Genomic DNA, 19,917 nt, shown 5'->3' on the forward strand with positions numbered 1-19,917 from the left:
TTTGACAACTAATCCATTATTAACTCCATTCTTAAATTACTTAATTTGACCCTTTAATTTGGTCTGATTTGCTTTATTTTTTTAAATAAATGTTCTTTTGTTAAACGTTTATTTGGTGTATCTCCCTTTTTGTTAAGTCTCAAATGCTAATGCTGAAACACAAGCAGTTGTATAATTACTTTTCCTAAATAAAATGATTTAATTTAATTTAAAGCAGCATTCAGTGATTTTTGCTACTTACAGCAGAACAAGCTGTAAATACAACACTGACATTATATTGTGTCATAAAGCTATGGCTAAATTGTTAGCAGACATCAAGCAGACACGCAGCAGCATTAGTATTCATTTAGTTATATTACTGTCAACCTCATGAATTTAAGTCCAATATTCAATCTTCTTCTAGCTGAGGAGTCTGGCTCTTTAGCTGCTAAGGCTACTATGTTAACAAGCCAACGGTCCGTCTTTGGTTTGGTGCTGTGCAGGTAGCGTACAGTCGGTTTATTAGTTTCGGTTTATTGTCCAAAACAGCTTCCTGCTGCGGCTAAAAATGGGATTGATGAGAGCGGTGAGACGGAGCCAAAAGGTTTCGAGCCGTAAAATCAAAACAATGAGCTGAAAGAAGCTAAACGCTCAGAGCTGAGGGGAACTGAGGAGACAGAGTCAGGTAATGATTCTCTGTTTGTCACTATGAGCGACAACTTTCACATTACACATAATTTAATCCATTGTTGGTGTAAAAATATTGATTAGAGCAACTTCGAATTCATACTTTCAATCTTTGAATGAATAATTAAACAAGATTACGAATGTGACCAGACGTTTGGAGACAGCTTTCTGTACTTTTTTTTGATGCAGTGTTACTGAGACAGTTTGGTTCAAGATCAAAAAAGTGTCGATAGCCAGCCCTAACCTGCTCTCCATATTAGAGTTTTGTCTGTAATGTGTTAGATGAGTGGGGAAAGTACATAAGAGCCCATTGTTTATGTATTGGAGTGTCAGTTGGAGCAGCCTCGCCTGATGTCTGGCTGCAGCTGGTGTGAAGCAGCATAGACAGAGGGAGACAGCTGGATACAAAGCACCCCCCCCACCCCGTCCGCCACAGCACTGCCTCGGGTAAAGCCGAGGAGCTGGAAGTGTCTGAGACCTCCCGTGAGCTCGCTCAAGAAGCAAAACACCGAGAGGGCAATGTGAGCAAGTAAAGCTGCTCAGCCGTGGCCTTCATAAAGAGGGAAGTGGAGGCAGGATAGAGGTAGGAAATGTGTCCCGGCTGGGGGAAGGAGGTGAAGGGTTAGAGTTAATCTACATGTGTACAGCAGACGTCTATAACACGGAGGCCTACATGGGAGGGTTTCGGTGCTATAACCACTAGCTTGTCATTCACAGGGAGGACAGAAGAACAGGTTATAGCCCATAATGGGTGTGACGGCGTTTAAAGACCGGTTTGGTCGGTTTACGGCTTAAGGACACAGAGAACCAGCCTGGCAACCCGGCAGGCGGTGGGAACATACAGCAGAGCGACACAGCTCTGCAGTCATAATTAGCTCTCATCATGACTGATTGCAGCTCTGCATTCAATCTCACAAGCTCAAAATAAAGAAGAAAAAAGAAACTGGGATGTAGCCAGTACTCTACAGTTATCTTTCCAACTATAATCTGCCTCCTTGAATGCACCGCAGACCATTTATATGCGGAGAAATGTGTTCCAGTTGATCAAGACCCCCATCCTGAGCCACTGTGACAAAGCCCCGTTCTTCAGAGCAATAAAACGTAAATGAGACTTCAGGATATTTAGTTATTTTCCTCTGTTAAGTGGAGACGATCATTGTTCTTCAAACCCCCATTTCATTAACTGAACAGATGAGTTCAATTACCTCATTTAATGGGTTTAAATCCTGTTGTTTTCCTGCACTCGGATGGATGAGACCTTTTTTTGATTAAAGAAGTTTCAAAGTCTGTATAATATCCCCGTTAATAAATATATAACCTACAAACTGAACTGATTCAAATGCTGATTTTGTTTTTAATTCAAACAAATGCAATTATACAAATTACTAAGAACCAGCTTAACAACAGTTGTTTTACTATATATTACATGCCTTTCAAATACATAAAAAATGCTCTAAAAAAAGACAGAGAACCAGTGTATTTACAATACCAACATTTACATACAGCTTCATTCTCTCGAGAGAAATTGTGAGCACCAGTCCATGATTTCCAGCATGGATGAAATAACCATGTTCAAATAAAAATAAAAAAAACAAAAAACTGGATTTCCTGCAGTGACTGATCAGATGTGGCAGTGATATTTAAGTCGGTGATTTCCGGTAATACTCAAATGGTGACAAGTATTTGACTCATTTGTATTGTAAGTACTGACGGTGAGATAGGTTGAATACTTTGTAAATGACAAACAAGAGTACTGTGGTAGTTATGCTGCATTCACGCCAGAACAGACATTGTAGCGAATCACCGGCGGTGTGGGAGTGTCACTAATGGCTCATTGACTGTACGATGAGTAACGTTTATTTTGTTCCCTCGTGTCTGGGTTGTACAGCTCTGAATCGCCGGTTCCGAAACCACCGCAGCGCGACGTCAGGTTGCGCTTCTCCAAAAGTTGACCAGTTTTAACTTTTTCGTTGCAAACTGCTAAATTTTTTCTTCGTCACCTCCTGCGGATCCCACCGCCGCAGCCCAATGCACTACACACTGGCGTTTTTGGCTCACCGCCGGATCTTGTGTGAATGCAGCCATACTGCTATGATAAAACTGGATCTGGTGACTGCAGAATGTTCCAGGAAGTAGCCGTCTTTGTGACTCATTTTTAATGAGTTCAATCCTTCATTTTTCATAATGTCCTTATCAATCCTTCATGGTTACAGTGTTCATACACATGTGTGGCAGAGTGTTGTTCATTACGGCTCAGTATCCTCTCACAGAGACAGTCCTCGTCCTCTGTATCTCGACAGAAAAACACTGGAGGGGTTAAGTCCACGTTCCCTTTGGCCTATACCACGCAGTCCACAGCAAGGTCCTGGTATAGTTTCAGTGCACAAGTGCCATCACCACAAACACTCGCAATCCAGACATGAAGACACTCCCTCGGAGGGGGGGAGTTTGTTATGATCACAAGGTTGTGGGTCAGTTTGGCTATTGCATTCAAGAGAGGAGAAAATGAGAGGACTTCATTTCCTTTATAAGCTGAATCCCACAGAAGTTAAAGTTCCTTCATTCTTTGGATCCTCTTGTACAGAAAGAAAACAGGTAAGTGCAGTCTAAGGCACAATGACAACTTGTCAAGGTGAAAGAATTCGTACAGCACAATGACAGACAGGCAACTAGACTATTGTTCCCGGTTTTGAGTCTTCGTGCCACTGAATCTGGTCGTCGGGCTCTGGGTTAGTGTGCATTTGGTTACTGAGGTGTGAGTCCATTTGGCTGACATCTATGTAGGATCTGTAATAAACACACAAGATTGAAACACATTAGACAGGTGGCAAACTGAATGGAGCTTGACTGGTTAACTCAGAGTTCAGAATGAATTAACCCTGGGCTGTCAAAACCATCCTGTCATAGTTCAGCGTTGTAGTATAAATAGAAATATAAGAAACATTCATGTTACCTCATGTGTTTTAGGCATGCTAATTTTAATCTGTTTCAGACAAACTGGTAAACCCAGGGTCAAACATTCTCCCCCAATAAAACAGCAGATGCACACAGACATTAAACACACGCATAGCCTTCAAATGCGACAATATTCAGGGGTCACATTTTTTTCCTCTGCCACACAAGTGCTCTCCCACCACCGCAAAACACCCAGAGAAACCAAGCAAAAATCAGCCAGAGCAATGTGAAATGATTTGGAGCTTTCGATTATTCCCATAAAAATAGAATAGGAGTGGAACGGACATTCTCATTCAAATCAACGTAGCAGGATGGTCAGAGCGGCTGCCATTTTTATGTATACCGTTGCCATTGCGAGCGCTGCAACCGATTAACTTCCGTATAAACTAAACCGACTTACGGCAAGTCGCGCAATCACTGAGATGAGGTTTTGCAGGAACGACTCAACAAGCAGTGGAGTAGTAACGTTACGAAGCATAGAGAGCCAGCGTAAATGAGTCAAATTTAACAACTCAATGCTTCGTCCATACACTCTTGGTCACAGTGTAGGAAAGCACATTGCTATCGCCAGATGAGTGACCACTTTGTTTGGCTCATTTTCTGTAACCAGTGTGGCATTAAAAGTCCAGTGTGTAGAATCTGTCGGTATCTAGCGATGAGGTGACGAGGCTGCAACCAACTGAAGCCTCTCCCGTGTGCCAAGCGTTGGAGAGCTACGGTGGCCGACGCAAAAACGTAAATGGCCCTCTCTAGAGCCATTTGGAGCAGAGCCAGTGTGTAGAGTGTGAAAACATACACGGGAAGTGAGTGGTGAAGCAAGAGAGAGAGAGAGCGGCGGCGACGGGAGCGAGTGACGTTATCGACTCATGCAACATGGCAGACTCCGTGAAGAGGACTCGCTCCCTATGTAGATATAAATGGCTCATTCTAAGGTTACAATGATTCTTATTATCAGGTGCTTATACACTAACGAAAACATACTTAATATGACCCGAGCAGTGGGCTGGAGGTCAGTGGTAGCACTGGGTCTAACGGTCCCTCTGCCTCACTCCTCGCCGCTCCGGAGAAGGACAAGCTACCTAGCTAACTAGCCAGCGATCCGTCTCTGGAGCTGCGTCCATTCTCTTCCCGGTGAGCTTCGACCACCCTTTTACAGCCCGACTGACGTGTGTCCTGTTGTCACCATAACGACTAACAACAATCGCCATTTTCTTTCTTTTGTCCGTTCTACTCCTTTTTTATTTCTATGGTTAGTCCCTGCCACATATATTAAAAACACACACCACCATCACCATGATAACCATGTGGGGAAGTTTTACGTTCTCGTCTCTCACCCTTTCTTCTGTGCTGTGACTGATAATTGGGGGGGAGGGGGTTAATTTTCCTGGTCAGTAGCATAGGTAACAGCACCACACCTCTCTAAAGGCCCCGCAGGGCGCGCCATCCTATCACAGCTCCGCCTCTCAAACTCTGGGGGACATCTGCGCATGAGAGGGGGGGCAAAGGTCAAGGGTGAGTGGCGGCACATGGGCAGGGATTCTCTGCGTGGGCCGAGAGGAAGGCAAACAGCAGAGGAAAACAAACTATGCGATGCACACTGCAGAGAAATGTGACCACTGGATGACAATATGCCAGCTGGAAGAGGAGGTAGGGCAGGCGTGTTTTTTTTGTTTTGTTTTTGAAATAAGCCATGCAGTTACTTTATCATGCATGACAATGAAAAGATCAGTCAACATCTCAAAAATGCACTTCAAAACATCAACAAGCAGACTATGAAGTCACGTTGCAGACAAACTGAGAGAAGCAAACGCACAGGCTCCGGCCGTTGCTGTTTACTTACTATGAACTACCTTTAGCAAAGGACACCTTACTGAGCCTGTGCCCTCTGGAGGATTGTGGCCGCGCAGGGCTGGAGGCCACCTGCCTGACCCGACAGGGGGAATAGGAGGAGGAGGGAAAGGAAGAGGAGGGCAGGGAGGAGGTGGAGGAGGAAGCGGAGGAGGAAGAACTAGCAGGGAAAAAGGCACAGCGCCTCCGGCCATCAGGGCTGAGCCAGGAGCCCTTTAAAAGCTGGGAGGCGCCATATCTATAAGAAAGCAGGGGCCAGTGGACAGTTAAGGAGGAGAGCAGAACCAGACTTAAGCTCTGAGGAAGAACAGATCCTATAATCCTACTGCTGAACCACGCTGTCATGTTAAGCAGAAGGGTGTTTTCTCATTTCCAAACTTAAGGGTGAAGTTGAAGAAGATGCAAAATTGGCTACACATCAGTCCACAGTATTGTTGTGTGTTGTGATAACAAAACCAAGTAGCAGCTTATATTTCCTGCAGCCATCCATTCTGGGTAATTAAACAGTAGTGCTTAGGTTTAGGATAAGGAGGATCAGGGAGTGGCTTATTGGATAAGGGGATGAGTTGAGGCCAATGTTTTTTTTCTCACCTGTTGTGGGCGGAGTGGCTGTAGGGGGCTGTGCTGTAGGCGTAGGATTGCGGCGCGTGCGTGGGCATGTCATATTCCGACATACCAACACTGCTCATGTTGCTGTGCCAGTTTCCACTGGAGGACGCCGTGGACACTGGAGGAAAACAAATGGTACAAGTCAGCAAATGACCCACCTACACGTGAAACCTAGTGAACAACATAATAGGGCTGGGACGATACACTATCTCCCGTTTCAATACTATCACGGTACTTGGGTCGCGATTCGATATGTGTATACGATTTATTGTGAATTTTGTTAACTTTTTTAACACTAGACCATAGGAAAAAGTTGAATCATACACTTGTAGGGACTTTTACTTTGGAAAATATCTAAATTAATACAGTAAAAATGTTTGATTGCAGCATGTATTTAGTCAGAGATGTCCTGAAGTCTAGTTATTTATTATATTTTTTTCCAGCAATCCAATATTATAAATTTCCCTCATAAATTAGTGGTATTTTCTATTTAATTTATAAAGAACATGTAATGTTTTATACCTCTGGTGAATATAATCCAATCAATCTTATTTCCATATATGTATTTTGTATATATAGTTCCCTTTGTTAACACCTTATTTTGAAAACTGGACATAGACACACATGTATACTTATGCTAACTTCGCCAAGTAGCTCTCCCGTCAGCTCCGTTCCCTTTATACTTCCATGGTTAGCTCCATCTGGGCTGTTTGAATGCGCTTAACATAAATGTCAGTATATTGGGGCTCTACAGTTTAGCGTCTGCCGATTTGACCACGGAGATGAGAGCGACGGCTGGCTTGACCTCACGTTACCGTGATACGATAACGTTTCCTGTCCGTGACAGAGTTAACATGCAGCTTTAGCCGTGATGTCTAGCTCTGCTTTTCGTGGCAATGTGTGAAACCCAAAGTGTTTCCATGCTTTACTGGATGTGTAGTGTTTACCGCTTTGGATTTAACATGTGAGGGTGCAGGTCGTATCCACGCGGACCCTCCGCCGATTTCTACTTTCTGCGGTTTGTTTTGGTTAACGGATATAGAACGGATATGATATCGATTCTGGTATTAAAAAATAAATTTCAAAATCGTAAAAAAAATAAATAAATCGCGATACATAGGTGAACCACCCCTACAACACAATACACTGTAATAGATGGTGCAGTGATCTAACCTGCGGAGTAGGACATGTTCCTGTTGTTGTGGCTGTGGGGTGCGGGCATCGTCTGATAGCCCAGGCTCTGCTGGGAGCCTCTGTCGTAGTCGTAGTTGTAAGCTGGCTGTTTGTGCGTGGCGTTGCGTTGGTACCAGCCTCTCAAGTGTTCAGCCACCAAAGCCTTCTGGATGTTCTTGCCGACCTGCTCGTTGCCGCGGGGCACCTGGCGGTTCCTGGGCGGCCGCAGCGTGGCGTAAGGGTTCTGCGACATGCCGTCCATCTCGTCGTTGCCGTAGTGACTGTGCATGTCATGGCTGTGATAAGCTGTTGGGGCGGCGTGGTACGAAGGGTTGACGTTATAGTGTCCCTCCATCTCGTTGTCGTACATGTACACTCCGTTGGAATAAGGCTCCGGTTCTGCGTAGCTGGGATAACCCGTGACATAGTAGGCTGTCGTGGTGGGTCTGGCCCGTGGTTGGTAGGCGTAGCACCGGGTGTCTGGCTGGGCCAGGTTGGGCATGCTGCCCGTGTTGGCGTACAGGTCTTTTCTGTGGCGGCCGCGAGCTCTGCGCCTGTGCGTGTGGTTACCGGGGACGCTGTACTCCACGCTGGACTGGCTCGTGTAGGAGGAGCCGTCATCGAGGACCTCGGTGCTGTTGCTGCGTCGGGCTGGGGAGAAGGTGAACGTTGGCACGGGAGGTTCGGCCTCTGGCAGGAGCTGAGACTGGGACTCCAGACTTCCGCTACGCTGGCGGAAATGCTGTGGAGCATCCTCTGACCTGCAATTGAAAAAGCACTATTTAAAAGCTGTTCACCAAAACACAAATGTGAAAAGAATTCTTCAAAACTGTCAATGTTTTAATATTAGAATGTGCTAACGCGTTAACGCAAATTTGTTTGGAGGTTGTAGCGAGCTCAGTTTTAAAGCTAGAGTGAAGATACTGGCAACATATGAAATTATTGCAAAGGAGGCTAAATAACGCTCCAAACTTTATCTAAATTTTGGTGAGGGAAAACTGTCATGGCCATTTTTAAAGGGTCCCTTGACCTCTGACCTCAAGATATGTGAATGAAAATGGGTTCTATGGGTACCCACGAGTCTCCCCTTTACAGACATGCCCACTTTATGATAATCACATGCAGTTTTGGGGCAAGTCATAGTCAAGTCAGCACATTGACAGCTGTTGAGTTTGCCATGTTATGATTTGAGCATATTTTTTATGCTACATGCAGTACCTGTGACGGTTTCTGGACAATATTTATCATTGTTTTGTGTTGTTAATTGATTTCCAATAAAAAATATATATACATATATTTGCATAAAGCAAGCATATTATCCCACTCCAATGTTGATAAGGGTATCAAATACTTGACAAATCTCCCTTTAAGGTACATTTTGAACAGAAAAAATGTGCGATTAATCGCAGTTAAATATTTGAATCGATTGACAGCCCTATTTAATATGTGTTGTCTTCATTAATTTAGTTATTAGCTGATGGATTGTGGTTTCTAATAGATGTGTTGGCACACATCAGCACACTCAGGATGTGCACAGCACCACTGGTGTGTAACTGGCTCCAAGAGCCGATGATGAGGCAGATATCTGAGAGTGAAAAAGTTAAAAAAAAAAAAAAAAAGATGATGAATCAGTACCTGAGCTGTGTGCTGCTGTAGGCGTTGCGGGTGAGGAGGGGGGTGGGGGGCATGCTGCGGGCATCACGTGGCTGTCTGGAAGCCGGTTTAAAAGGGCTGCTGTGGCTCGATAAGGCATCGCGGTGACTGTAGTGGAGTGATTCCTGGACGTGGCCGTAATTTAATCTGGAACACAGATAAGAACAATGTTTTCAGGGCATTCGCCTCTTTAGGGTATTGCTTTTTTATTGAGATAAACACCTACTATGTTTGCTCTCAAAACGGAAGGAAAAAAACACCTTGCTTGAATGCAGCACTTTAGTCATCACTTACACCTGAATGACTACCATTACATAGTCCATTGATGTTTCATTTCATGCAACAGCAACCATTATGACTGTTTAAAATGAGATTAAATCACCCATATCATTTTGTAAACATGAAGTAGCTGCCATTTAAACTAAGTTTCCAGCGCCACTTTCCTGTTTCCCCTCTCTCCTCTCAAGCTTGGAATTGTTGTTTGCTCCTTCACAGGCAGCAACATGTTCTTTTCCATCTATTTTTAAAGCCGGTGCGTTTGGCTGATAAGAGGGAGATTGTTGGAGAGGCAGGAGAAGGAGGGAGGAGGTGACTGGCAGGAATGTAGTTCTGGATGTATTCTACAAGTCTGTACTAGCTCCCATGCTCAGGGCGTCTACAAAAACAACTGTCAGACACACACTGAAAATTCATATATTAATACATTTCATGGTTGTCAGTGCTGGCTGTGTACCTGCTGTCTGCATGCTGGTCATTGGCAGAGATCCGTCTCTCATTGTTGTAGTGGATGTCCAGAGTTTCTGCATGGTGTGGTCGTGGGGAATACTGAACCGATCTGGACCGTTGCCTCTGGGAACTGAGGTCATCATCTGAGAGATAAACGTGATTGCTTGGTTAAAATTGATCTAAAAATGCAGTAAATGGGGGAGTGAACACATGCACACTGAGCATGGCTATGCCTGGGCACTTACCATCATCCAGAGTGAGGCTGTCAGACAGAGAGCTGAGTTCTGAAGGGTTGGAATCATCTGGTGACAGAAGAGAGAAAACGGTCCTCAGAGACTTTTCATAGAAAGTGACAGACTTTTCAATGAATTACTACTTTTTCTTTTCTCTGTTCTTAAAAATGAACTTCAAGCTTTGATTCTGCGGTCCTCAGTGACATCTACCTGCTAAGATCAGCGAGGCCCTCTGGGTGGGTTTCCTTCCCTTCTTGATCCTGTAGGCATTGATCTCCTTTTCGATCTCCTCCAGCTTCCTCATCGCGTCCAGACAGTTGCTCCTCCTCTTCTTCTTCACCGTCTTGCCGAGGTCGCCCTCGTTGGATAACTTGATGGCTGCTTCCACGATCTTCTGCTGCAAGGCGAACCTGCTCTCCAGATTCCTCAGATGTGGGTCCTGCAGGGAAACACGCAAACACACAGTTAATAAAGACAGATCCTGTCAACGGCAGTACGCTGTACAAAGAAACAGACTTCAAACATCTACAGTATTTATCTAAAAACATTTAATTTTCAGTGTGCTGACATATTTATATTATATTCTAATTCATATTAATTTTCGCAATTGACTTGCAGATGGAAACCGGATACAAAACACAACAAATGTTTCACGCAAAGCATTATGAAATGTAAGCCTTGAAACACGTGTTAAACTGTTTAGTCACATTTGAAAAAGTCAAATGATCTCCAGGTAAACAAACACAGTGATGCAAGAACTGTGTTTGAACAAAGCATGACATGTTAAATTACATAATAACGTCACAACACAACATTAGTTACACTAACCTCATCATAGGGGAAAAGGTCATCCAGCTTGAAGGCTGTCCCAACGCGGCGGCGTACGTGAGGAGCCTTCTCACCTGTGGCTAAGGGATACTCTTTAGGCAATCTGCCCGTAATCTCCTGCAAATAAGAACAACAACCAACAGTCAGCTGAGAGTGTTGACGTTTTAAACGTCACTGGAAAGTAACAGAATGGGAGAGACACTCACAGCTTCTCTCATGCAGATCTTCTTCAGTTCTTCAAGTTTCTGCGTCAGTGTGTCTTGAAGGCCCTTTTCTTTCTTTTTCAACTCGGCGACCTTCTCTTTCTTCTGCTCCTCGCTGACTTCAGAGTCAGCTGAACCTGGAATAAGCAGCACACATCTGATTAAATACAAATTATAGCAATAAATCATCACTCAACATTCTGATGTGGAACAGAGGCCATTAGCTGATTAACTCTCTGCTTACCGGCTGAGATGAGGCTTCCGTTGCTGGCCATGATGAGCTGGTCCCTGCTCTCGATGCTGGAGAGTTTAGTGATCCGCGGGGCGCAGATCTCTGTGAGGTCCATGGCGATATCTCCTGAACTCCTGGTTGTGGTCATTTTTGTCTGTTAGGGAGGGAAGAGACAGTTAGACGGAGGAAACAGCGATGAGGAGGAGGGACTGGGAGTACTTCATTTTCATGATAGCGCACTGCGATAGCTCCATTTGCATGTACTCCAAGCTCACTGCTCTCTCATCAATCAGCGTGGGCTCTATTCCTGGATGAACACTGGCACACCATCTGCCTTTGAGAGAGACAGTGGCTGAATAACCTCATTTGACTGCAGCCACACACTCATCCATCTCCAGCACCGACTGCACATCACACACCGCTCATACTGTATAATGGCCCCGATGCTCAGCAAATATCCATCATGAACACAAACACAGTGCATCTTCAGGGCATTCGGACAACTTTTAACACTAGGCATGCGCAGATGTGAGATTCTGGGCTGATACAGATACCAATGTTTAAAATAACAATTTGGCCGATAACGATGTTTTTGTTCATTTTGCTTTTACTGTTATTTATTCCTCTTTTGTGCCAGAGAAACAAAGACATCTTCATTATAAAAAAAAATAACTGAGCTGTTTTAAAGTCATTCAGCATTTCATTACATGTTCTTTGATAGAGCACAAATTCAATCAAACAAATTTATGAAACAACCTTTAATATAAGCTATCAGCCTATTTGCAAATAAGATGACATTCACCGATGTTTATCTGTTGTGTTGCATAAATTTTACACTGGCTAAATGTTGTGTTTTGCGGTCAATCTCGGACGACAGTAACCAGCTGCTGATTCGGCGACACAACTCTGTCGTGACGACAGGCGCCGTCGGGTTTGTTTTAAGCACTTATTTTTCAAAAAACTGTGAAAGAAGGCAGTCAACAAGGCGAATATCGGCTGATACCGATGTTCAGCCAATAAATCCGTGCATCCTTATTTAACACTCGTACAAGGATCTAGGCTGTGAACACAATGTGCCTTTTCTTATTTATTGTAAAACAACATGTGTCTGTCTACTCTCCAACAGCAAGTTGACACCAACATCTGTTGGTTTCTATTGTTAATGTTTACTACTGTCATTCTGCTGTTCTCTGCTACTAGCCAAGAAAAGAAAAATCGTCATTGTCATGTTATAGCCTTGTCATATTTATCTTTTAATAAAAATCTAAAATTGTATGCCCTCAATGTTGTGTCAATTTTCCCTATGGCATGGAAAATTATATTGAATATTGATATTTTTCAAAGTATTGTATCAGTGAGAAATTCCAGTATTGTGACAACACTACTTCACGTTGAGTTGAATGTGTTTCCTCTTAAGCCACAGACAAGGCAAAATAGGCACTCTATACTATAACGAATATATCATTCTGTCTGCTATATCGGCAGAGTGATAAAAATCTTTCACTCAGAGCAATTACAAGCTCTTGTGCATTCTCAATTTAAGCCACCTAACCGCCTGTCACTTCAGGTTCAACAGATAACCGCTATTCTATTCCTTTTAAAGTAAGGACGTGACAATTAGTCAACATAAAGCTCACCAGCACGGGATCATATCCCTTTATCAAACTATTTACTCAAGTCAGAGGCATGGGACACGGATCAGGCAGTGCATCACATGATTAACAGTCACCATCCTGTGACGCAATAACCTTTTACAGAAACAGAACTACAGTCCATATTCAGACTGAAAGAGAAAGAATCTGTCACCGGTCAACAACACACTGAAGTCGGTTAAATGATAACAAATGTTATCACCCACAATTCAGCTGATAATAGGGTCATTACAAGACAAACTGACTAGTGGAGAACACAAACACATTGTGTATATCAGCAAATCATTTGATGCTCCTCCATCATCAACGTTTTTTCCCTGTGTCACCCTAACACACACACACCTGACCCTGATCTGCAGGTGGCTCACCTATGCAGGTCACTTGACATCACACAGTTCAAGCATTACAGAGTATTAGACTGTTTCCAACTACATCTGAGTTGGCAGGAAACGTGAACGAAGTAAAGTGAATCTGTGAGGAGAAAACACTCACTTTGCTTTGCTTCCTGTCCAGGTAGAACTGGTGTTGACTGATGGCCATCACCCAGATGGTTTTAATCAGAGAATGGCTGGCATACCACGTGTGAATAACCAGACCAGTCTGTCCGAAGGTTCGCTTGGTCACTGTTCTTCTGCAGAAGATAACAAGACAAACGTTCAGTACTTGATCCAAGAAGCAAATCTGCTCAACAGCTGCATACAAACTCTGAACAGTTGATGGCAGATCAACAAAGGCTTTAATTAAGATTTAAAAAAAAAAAGATGTGTTAAGCAAAGGTTAGAAAAGAAGATTATAAATTAAAGACAATTAAATTTGTGGGTCTTTGTGTAATAATATACTGAAGAGCAGACGAGCAGCAACCTTTTGAAACAGACAGTGGGATTTAATAACAGCTTTGGAGACTAAAAGGGCCACATTAAAGCCCGTGTGAAGGGGCAGAGGTCTTATAGCAACTTTAGAATAATAAAGCGGCCACTAAACAGCAGGAAAACACTCATTTAACACACAAGCTACAGCTATTAACAAGGTGTCCTAAAATGGGCCACTGGCTGCAGATGCCCTTCACAGTGTGTAAAGGTGTAGGATAAGGACATCTGAAGCAAGCAGCAGCTAAAATGGGAACACTTAAAAAAAAAAAAAAAAACAGGGAAAAGACCCATTAAGATCAGTTAACAGAGATTAAGCGGTTTGCCGTGTCTGACCTGTGTGGGTCGTTCACTTCCACGGCAAATTTCTTCTCGCGGAAATACAAATTCTCTAACTGCTTCCACTGATACAGCTGCAGAGAGAAAGAGACAGTTTGTCAGAGAGGGGGGGAGGGGAAGGAGTAGAGACGAGACAGACATGACACATCACTGAGTGCAACAAGCCAACACAGGACTATTGATTAAAATGTGGATTTGCACTACATAAAACAGAAATGTCATTTGATACAGAAAGGCTGACGCATCAATTTACTCAGAAAAAGGTAGAAGCTTCCCGTACGAGGATGATAATCCCGCCAAAAGACAACACAACACAAAAACAACTCAGCCACAGAAGCCTTCCTTTTAGCTAGGGCTGCACAGTTAATCGAAATTCTATCGAAATCACAATATGGCCTTCTGCAATTTTCAAATCGCAGGAGGCACAATGTTTGTTAAAGATGAAATGTGTGTCATAACACCATTTCAAATTAAATACTATCATGCTGCAGAGATGTCCTGGCCTACATATCGTATTCTACAGACTTAAGAAAACATCTTTGTTTGTTAAAGATCACTGCAAACATCACACCATAATCATTTACATGATTTTCAATAAAAATGAGAATAATTATGTAAAAACAATCCTTCCCTCCAACATTGCAAATCATAGCGCATTTGCAATAGTCAAAATAATCGCTATTAGATAGTTTTTCAAAATCATTCAGCCCTATTTTTAGCACCATTTCTTTGATTACCTTGCAACATTAGCAGGAACAACACAACAAGCTGTGAATGGGGCTCAGCGGTTCAGCCAGCCAGGTGTAGGTTTGGGGCTAAAACACAGGAGCAATTATAATGCTGCTGCTGCTGCAACTGCATGGAGCAAAACTGTGCCAGGCGGCAGGCCAGTTTCTCATTTCGTTGTGCTGTGGAGGCAGGACCTCTCTGTGTCAGAATGAAACATCTGCTCCACTGATACTGGGCTCACTAAACAGATTTGGAGGCACTTGCCTGTGAACAACTCTTCCCTGCTCTCATTTTCGGTAAAAAAAGAAAAGACGCTGCACGGCAGTAGGGGGCTGAGATTAATGTAGGAGAAAATCCTAGAAGGTAACAACCTACAATACCCTGAACTACAAAAACATCTCGCACACTGAGAGAAATCATCTCCACTCCCACTGGGACAAACATATTAGCTGAGCATAATTTACACTCTACAAACTAACTATAACACATATCTTCCTTTACAACAGTGTGGCTCACGCAGTGACAGAGTGCCTGTATCTAGATCCCACAGAGCAGGTACAACACCTCACTAAAGAGACCATGTAGAGGAGCACAAGGAAATAAAACAATAAAAACTCATTGCCTGTTTAAAACAGATAATAGCTGGACATAATGAAAAGGCTTACCTTGAAGGGTATTTCTGTGCTAATCAAACCCCTGCTGAATTCTCTTTGCTTTGTATTGAATCCTTTGACTTTGAGTTTCCCACAGGGCTAGAGCTTCCCCGAACAATACTCCCTCTTGTCTGTTCTCAGGGAGCCAGATAGGTGTTGCAAGAGTTTCAGCTGAGCTGACCACGCCCCTTTAAACCCCCGCACCCCTCCTTCCTCTGACATCACAGATACATCACAGATACCTCAGGCTGCCTTCAAGGCTCTGCTCTCTCTTTCTCTCCCTCTCCTACACACTTCCTTTTTAGTCAGACCAGATGAGCAGGTTGTGCACAAGTTTATTTGCCAGTTTTTTTTAACTTGTTACAAGACATTTCTTCTCTGCTTCACTTCCCGTCACTCACAGATAAGCGATCAATCCCGCACCGACTTTGAATACTCCACTTCCATCTCTGCTTTTCATATTGTAAACACCACACAAAGCACCGCTGTGTGACTCAATCTACTACAACCATCTCCCCCACCGGGGCAAACATGTTAGGAATCTGTTACTACGGTCTAATCATTAATAGCAGGGGCTCGCTTTGCTTTCATGTAGCAGGGGAGCACTCACCCGGCAAAAAGACACACTATGCACTATGTTTTTAATAACACCAGCCAATAAGCTGGAGTCTCCTGCTACATGTTTAATCTGTCGATTCACACACTTTGACTGGAAGCTTCCATTTTGTATTCATTTTAAATGTAGATTTTTTTAACTCCTAAACTATACTGCAATTAACCACGACAACACTGAATGCCAAGGTTTACCTTCTTGATAACAACATTGTCTTTATAATTGTGGGTGTAGCAAAGTGAAGAGCATGGTACTAAATGAACAATGGGAACCACCCAGCAGGACAGAGGGGACCCCACGCCTGTTCACACCCTCTACTCACTATCATTAACATCATTTACATGGTAACAACTGACCTGGAACAAAGACAATAAGCCCACACTTTCACTGGCTAATTCCTCCTATTGAAACTCCACACCTGTATGCCAGCACCTACATGAAACTAATAGAGGACTCTCCTGTGACTGCTGCTGAAGCCACAGAAATATTTCAACGATGTGACACACCTCAAACTCTACAATCACAAGAACGCAAGCAGCCCTTTTAAAGAGCGACGTGCAGGTTCTTACTTTCTTAGTTCCTGGTCTCTTGGACGCAATCATCTGTGTATGAATGCACATTTGTTATACTGTTATACTGCCTTACCAAATCATATACTATATTATATTTCTATTTTGCTATAAAGAGTGCTACAGGGATGACGTATTTTTGCAGGACAACCAGGAAGTTCACCAGCATCACACTGGCTTTTTTCCATTGGGTTTTGGATTATTGCAGAAAATAAACTCTCTACTACTGGCATATTTTATATCGTAGAACAAAACATTAAAATCTCTTAAGCTTGTATTAACCACAGACCTAAATTCAGGCATCTAACTAAAAACACATCCAAAAAAAACATTGACTTCCAGATGAGGGAACCGGAAGTGCCAAAATGGTAACTCATTAACAGGTTTTAGGACTCATTCCTGTACCACTCTATTAACACAGACAACACTTAGTATCGTCACTTAATTGCAGTATATATTATTCCGGTGTACACTGTAGATTCTGCGTTTTTTCACATTAAACTCGGTGAAATCACAGTTGAGTTCGACCAGAGCACACGTGGTGATTGATTGAAAGAGTAACGACGACGGTTTAGGTGAGATTTATTTTGTTTCTGTCCAATTTGAATGAAGTGTTTTACGATGCTCCGCTACGTACAGCTGATATCAACATAAACAAAAATACACGTGGATGATGGCGCAAGCTGAACGGAGAGGGGGCGGAGGTCTGCGCTCTCCGAGTGCCATTCTAGTTTTTACATAATTGTCCTACACATTGACTCACTGGGTCGTCACCTGCAAGTTGCTCTTTAAAGTGGAAACGGTCCAAGAACCATCCTGCCAAAAATACCGTATCAATGTGAAACAATGACTCATCAATTCAACTCATAGGTAGAGAAAACAAAATGAACCATTTTCTTAAACCAGGAAACATGCCAGCTTAATAGTACACTCATGATTTGAGTGACTGCACTGAATTTCTGTATCTTCTATCTTTAGTATTTAGTATTTCATCTCCCTTGTTTTTGCCAAACATTTCATTACAGGCAGGTGGAAGTGAGCCAGAAATGCCTGTGGTTTTCAGATGGGATCAGGCTGCTCAGAACCAGCTCACACCCACAATTCCGAGGAACCCCCAGGGTCACGAGTCCGCTAAATCATACATGGACGAAATTGTGTCAAAGGCTCTGACTCACACGCACTTACAGAAAAAGATCTGCCCCACCCTTCACATAACACGTCACATACCGGCTCTGGCTGGCTGGCAACACTGTACGTTTCCACTAGATGACGCATTGCTATAAAGTTGTGAAAATCTCAAGAAGACGACACCGGAAGGAACTTTTTCTCCTATTTTTATTCATGATGGGGTGAGTCTAATCAAAATAAAAGTGACCATGGAGAGAATCTGCCCAGTTTTCATTTAAATTTCTTTCCTTTTTTCGCTACTAAGACACTTAGAGGGGCAGTAGGCAGCATATTTTTGCCATCATTGGGCAAAAATTCTATAATAACCTTTCAGCATATTGTAATTCAAGTTTTCTGAGAGAAAAGTAGACTTCTGCACCTCATCAATGCTCTGTTTTCAGGCTTTAAAAAATCTAGCCCTTGACGGAAGACTTTGGCCAATCACAGGTCATTTCAGAGAGAGAACGTTCCTACGGAGCATTCCTATTGGCTGTGCTTTGGCTGGTGGGTGGGGCTTGGTATTTCCTCAACTATTCTCAACATGGCTGCCCGGTCACATACTTTCTCATGTTACAGCTAAACAGTACACTGCAAGATGTTTCTGAAAACATTTGAGGAGAGAAATAGACATTAGAGTCACAAAATATTGATTCATATTTGATCAGCGCTGCCCAGTTTGACCGTTTCATCGGAGTTCGCGAATGATTATCAGCCGGCTCATAGACGGCAGACTCAAGCTCGGATCTGATTGGTTGTTTTCCTCCGGTCTGTCCGGAGGACACAGAGGCACATGATTTTTGTCACATTACCTGACTCATGCACTACTGTCAGGATATAGTGACTGTTTTATAAAAATAACTTTTTGTTAATCACATTTGCTCCATTTCTACCCACTGCTGCTTTAACAGTTCTTTCAGGTCTCTCAAATCATGTCATCATTACCCAGAGGCTTACACTGTCTCCCATAATAAACTGAAGATTTATTTTGGTTCTGCTGGCTCATCACATGTGCGGACCAGCATGTGGTCTTACAGAGTGTCCCATTACCCACTGGGAGGGTGACGCAGAGAAGAGGAAGAGGGACAGAAAACCCTCCTGATTTAATTCAGGAAGAATTAAGTCTTGACTTGCCATCTGCTTCAGTCCCATCATATGTCCTGGAGACACACGTTTCTATTCTAAGCACTGTTGTGTTCGTCATATTAAATGGTTTAATGAACTGATCCTCTTCCTACACAACATGTTGTTTCTCATTTTGGTATCTTCTATTCATTCTCTGTCCCCTCCAGATCTTTAGAATACTTAGCCTATGGCTAAGCTGCGCTGCATCTACACGTAATGGGAATGACAGCGTATTCAAGTTACTAAATGTGCCACTTCTTTTTAACGCAGCAGGGAGAGTGGGCTTTTGAGTTCCAGGCTATTCAGTAAAGAGTGATGAAACTGGCGTGCATGCAGAGAAGATAATGTGAGGTTAAGCTATTGCAGCTGCTTGCAATGATTTTTTACAAAACTTAAAAATCAAAATATATTTTTAAAAACTACATAACTGCTGACCTCCCACCAGTTTCACCTCTAAATTCAGCCCCCCCAGCCCCTACACAGATAACTGTTTTCTATTGTTTGATCAATTGTGTTCCCTCCAAGACACACACATAGATTACCATAATGAATGCAGCATGCTGAGAGGGGCTGGGCAGAGGGCAAGGAGGGATGGGCCGGGTTGAATACAGGGGCTGTGAACTGAGGCAGGAAGCACTATCAATATTCACCAGAGATAGAGGACTCCCTTCAAGGCAAAAGGAAAGTAGCAACACAGTAAAAAGGCAACATGTTTTCACATAACAAGAAACTCTAGTGAGGTTCTCATGTGACTGTTCCCTCTTTGTGTGGAGGAGTTGGAGAAGGCAGAAGCTAGTTTTGAACCCTCTCTGCACCTCATCACCCTCATTGCTGTCCCCCCAACACCAATCGCCCACCCACCCGCCAGCCCCCAGTCCCAGAGGCCTGCTGCTTCCCACGGAGAACCATAATTACACCTTCCACTAGGAGGGTCAGGGAGAGACGTACTGTGGCTGTACCCATTAATACCTCGGTGTAACAGCAGCACACCCTGCTATGTCAACAGGTTCCTGCCATATAACAACAGCTATGACCATTCTAATGAAAGAGGCCTGGTTGGGACACTATGACATAACACAAA

The 19,917-nt window shown here is 43.3% G+C and overlaps 1 protein-coding gene across 4 annotated transcripts in view; it reads right to left on the minus strand.

The window, feature by feature from the left end:
* Positions 1–1,997: 1,997 nt before the first annotated feature.
* frmd4ba (FERM domain containing 4Ba) overlaps positions 1,998–19,917 on the minus strand; it is a 62,965-nt gene continuing 45,045 nt past the window's right edge. For 2 of the 4 annotated variants that reach the window (XM_037770825.1, XM_037770802.1), the window contains exons 12-24: positions 13,981–14,057; positions 13,271–13,409; positions 11,139–11,280; positions 10,898–11,031; positions 10,692–10,808; positions 10,074–10,302; positions 9,876–9,932; positions 9,638–9,773; positions 8,887–9,051; positions 7,252–8,012; positions 6,061–6,196; positions 5,462–5,707; positions 3,315–3,453 (exon numbers count right to left, since the gene is read on the minus strand). In XM_037770825.1, the coding sequence (XP_037626753.1) occupies position 3,453; positions 5,462–5,707; positions 6,061–6,196; positions 7,252–8,012; positions 8,887–9,051; positions 9,638–9,773; positions 9,876–9,932; positions 10,074–10,302; positions 10,692–10,808; positions 10,898–11,031; positions 11,139–11,280; positions 13,271–13,409; positions 13,981–14,057 (2,340 nt within the window). In that variant the 3' untranslated portion in view covers positions 3,315–3,452. Of the gene's footprint in view, positions 3,454–4,955; positions 5,103–5,461; positions 5,708–6,060; positions 6,197–7,251; positions 8,013–8,886; positions 9,052–9,637; positions 9,774–9,875; positions 9,933–10,073; positions 10,303–10,691; positions 10,809–10,897; positions 11,032–11,138; positions 11,281–13,270; positions 13,410–13,980; positions 14,058–19,917 lie in introns of all 4 variants that reach the window. The other 2 variants (XM_037770817.1, XM_037770810.1) reach the window with 2 other exon arrangements.

The sequence above is a fragment of the Sebastes umbrosus genome, chromosome 1 (genome assembly GCF_015220745.1).
Source record: "Sebastes umbrosus isolate fSebUmb1 chromosome 1, fSebUmb1.pri, whole genome shotgun sequence".
Classification (NCBI taxonomy): domain Eukaryota; kingdom Metazoa; phylum Chordata; class Actinopteri; order Perciformes; family Sebastidae; genus Sebastes; species Sebastes umbrosus.